At 48.3% G+C, this 3,247-nt stretch overlaps 1 protein-coding gene across 1 annotated transcript; it reads right to left on the reverse strand.

The window, feature by feature from the left end:
• Positions 1-1,499: 1,499 nt before the first annotated feature.
• LOC101989958 (cytochrome c oxidase assembly protein COX14) lies at positions 1,500-1,913 on the reverse strand. Its single transcript, XM_013348661.2, has one exon. It carries the CDS (start codon positions 1,905-1,907, stop codon positions 1,734-1,736), a length of 174 nt encoding a protein of 57 aa, XP_013204115.1. The 5' UTR covers positions 1,908-1,913; the 3' UTR covers positions 1,500-1,733.
• Positions 1,914-3,247: the final 1,334 nt, after the last annotated feature.

Raw genomic sequence — 3,247 nt, forward strand, 5'->3', positions numbered from 1 at the left:
GGTGGGCACACATGCCATGGTGCACATGTGGTGAGGGGGAGAACACATGCCATGGTGCACATGTGGGGGGTGGGCACACATGACATGGTGCATATGTGGCCAGAAGATTTGAGGTCAGTTCTCGCACCCACCATGCGGGTCTCCAGGATCAAATTCAGGTCATCAGGCTTGGCCGAAGCTATCTCACCTCCCTTGAGTACACTCTTCTTTCAAGTCCTCTTTCTATCTCTGCAAGAGCTATACACAGATTGAGAGGCACTAAGTAGCAGGGTTCAAGATTCTACTCTTCCATGTTGGCTTTATCACGTGATCTGCTTTACCACATGCTAGTCAACAACCCTTCCTTTATGATCTAGCACTCTTCCATATTGCTGCATTAGTCCTACGCGATAAGGGCCTGCCTTCCCTGGTCCAGACAAATGGCCCCATTCCTTAGACGTAGTAATTGCTCACTTGCCCAGAATGCTTTTTTTCAAGGGGTCTGTATAATGCTAGTAGAGACTGTCTCAGAGGTAGCATGCATGTTTACTTATAGTGTGCACAAGGCCCTTCACCAAAGGTAAGCAAATAAGCCACGCAGTGGTGGGGCACACCTTTAATCCCAACACTTGGGAGGCAAAGGCAGGCAGATCTCTGAGTTCTAGGTCACCCTGGTCTACAGAGCTAGTTTCAGGACAGCTAGGAAGGACTGTTGCACAGAGAAACCCTGTCTCGAAAACCAAAGAGTTAAGCAAATCAACAAATTCTGGAACAGCTTTTCTCTGAGATGCTACAGCCCTATAATACTGATAAACCTGAGTCTCTCAATCCATGGATGATGACAACTGAGTTCCAGCACCCAGGTGTAGTGGTTTGAAGGAGAATGGCCCTTACAGACAGGTATATTTGAGTCCTTGATCCCCCAACTAGTGAACTGTTTGGAAAGGATTAGGAGGTGTGGCGTCACTGGGGTGGCTCTCTGCCTTGTGCCTGTGGACCCCATGTTGCCATGCCTGTCGGCCTGCTGCTATACGCCCCACCACGTATGGACTCACCCTCTGGAACTGTAAGGCCCAAATGAACTCTCCTCTGAGTTGCCTTGCCGTCTTCACAGCAATAGAAAAGATACTGGCAGTCTTGGTGGCGCACTCCTTTAACCCCAGCACTTGGGAGGCAGAGGCAAGAGGATCTCTGTGAGTTCAAAGTTAGCCTGGTCTATAGAGTTTCAGGACAGCCAAGGCTGCATAGAGACCCTGCCTTAAACAACAACAAAGGTAAAGCAACTGAAGTAACTAAGACACCAGGCTATGATTAGAAAACTGGAAGTCAAGGCTCTACCTCCAATCCAAACATTCTTTTTTCATTTTCTTTTTTTTGAGAGAGTCTCTCTGTATAGCCACGGCTGTCCTCAAACTCACAGAGATCCGCTTTTCTCTGCCTCCCAAATGCTGAGATTAAAGGTGTGCACCATCACACCCAGCTCCAAACTTTATTTGGCTACACAAAAACACTAAGACACAAACATGTCAAAATATTTAATCTCTGTAATGAGCCTCAGCCTCACACTGCCACTTATCCGACAGCCTCCACAAACTGTCAGAAGGGCACAAGCCAGGAGGACCGCAGACACCACGGCACTTTAGTCCAGCAGGTTTGAGAGCCATCGTGGCCCTAGCTCTTGCCGTGGATGGTGTGCAGGGGAGGTCTTTCCATCACATGCCTCAAGCCTGCTGCTCAGGAGGAAAGGCTGAACTCTACAGGACTCCCGATGTCTTCTGTTCTTCTGCAGCCTGGCGCCGGGCACTGCGCAGCTGGAAATACCGGTAGGCTCGGACACTGCAGAGGTAACCCCCGTATACAGTGAGCAGCATCATGGAGGCAGAGAAGGTCTTGTAGCCAATGTCAGCTAACTGCTTGGCAGTTGGCATGTCTTCTCCTACAAAAAAACAGACTGGAGTTGGTCTCCAGGACAGGCCTCATCTCCCTCCTTAGAGCCATTCTTTATCGTCTACATCATTACTTCATTGACACAGCCTGTGGCAGTGACCCCGCGTGGAGCTCTGGACTTAGAGGGTGAATAGAGGCTGCACGTGAGGTAGACAGAAGGCCGGGAGCAGGTGCATCTGAATGCCGTCACAGGCAGCCCCAGCCCTCCTTGTCTGTGCTTTAAAAAACGATTAGCCCACCCAGACTGTGCTGGGAATCAAACCCAGGTCCTCGAGAAGAGCAGCAAGTGCTCTTAACTGCTGAGCCATCTCTCCAGCTTAGAACATTTTAATCAGACTGCTTAATTGTGGTAGTCAGATTCTACCCTCATGTTAGGACCCGAAGGTAGATTCAAGCATGAGGGGAGAGGGTGGGTCCTAGTCTGTTTAGTGATACTGAAAATATCTCCTTTTTCTGTTTTTCACTATTAATCTGGCTTTTTCAGTTTCCTGAGACTTATTAGGACTTTCAGGACACAGGCTCCGGCCTCCGGGGCAGTCGGTTAGGACCACCTGATAAACAGGTCCAAGGTTGAAGTCAATTTAGTGCAGTGAACTAGGAGAGGGGCTCTAGGCCTTAGGTAAACACTGGGCTCCAGCAGGCTTTAAATCCTGCAAGATCCACGTGTCTAGTATTCTTCCAGGTCAGAGAAAAACTGGTCACAGCCGCCTCACCCCAAAGATAAAAATTAAAATTTTTAGAATTTAGATGGTGGGGTTACAAGAATGGGAAGGTAACAAAATCAAGAAAATTCTAGGTGTTTGCGCTTTTTCGAGACAGTCTTGCTCTGCAGCCTTGGCTAGCTGCACAATCCTCCTTTCCCTGCCCACTTAGTGCTGGAATCACGGGGTACCAGTCACCTAGCCATGCTGACATGCTGGCTCCATCTTGTTCACTGATAAGGATCTGAGTATGTTCTAAAATGGGATGGAGCTCAGTTGGGAGAGTACTTGCCTATTACGCACAAAGCCGGGAGTTCAATCCCAGCACTGAATTCAATGGAGGAAATCCCAGCACCCAGGATGTGAGGCAGGAGGATCCTAAATTCAAGATCAGCCTTAGCTACTTAATGAATCCCAGGCCAGTATGGGCTACATGAGACCCTACCCAAAAAAGTGGGGAGGGGCTGCTACAAACAGAAGCAAATCCAGGATAAACCCAGGAAAACTGAAATTAGAAGCTCAGGTACAAGGGTCAGCTTTGGAAATAAGAGAAACTTTTGAGATTGGTAAAACATTTCGTAGGACATCTGATGTGCATTCTATTTTTTTTTTTTTTTTTT

This window comes from Microtus ochrogaster, chromosome 15 (genome assembly GCF_000317375.1).
Source record: "Microtus ochrogaster isolate Prairie Vole_2 chromosome 15, MicOch1.0, whole genome shotgun sequence".
Lineage (NCBI taxonomy): Eukaryota > Metazoa > Chordata > Mammalia > Rodentia > Cricetidae > Microtus > Microtus ochrogaster.

Excerpts from the sequence above, each read along its gene's own strand:
- LOC101989958 (XM_013348661.2), bottom strand. The coding sequence starts at position 1,907 with ATGCCAACTGCCAAGCAGTTAGCTGACATTGGCTACAAGACCTTCTCT.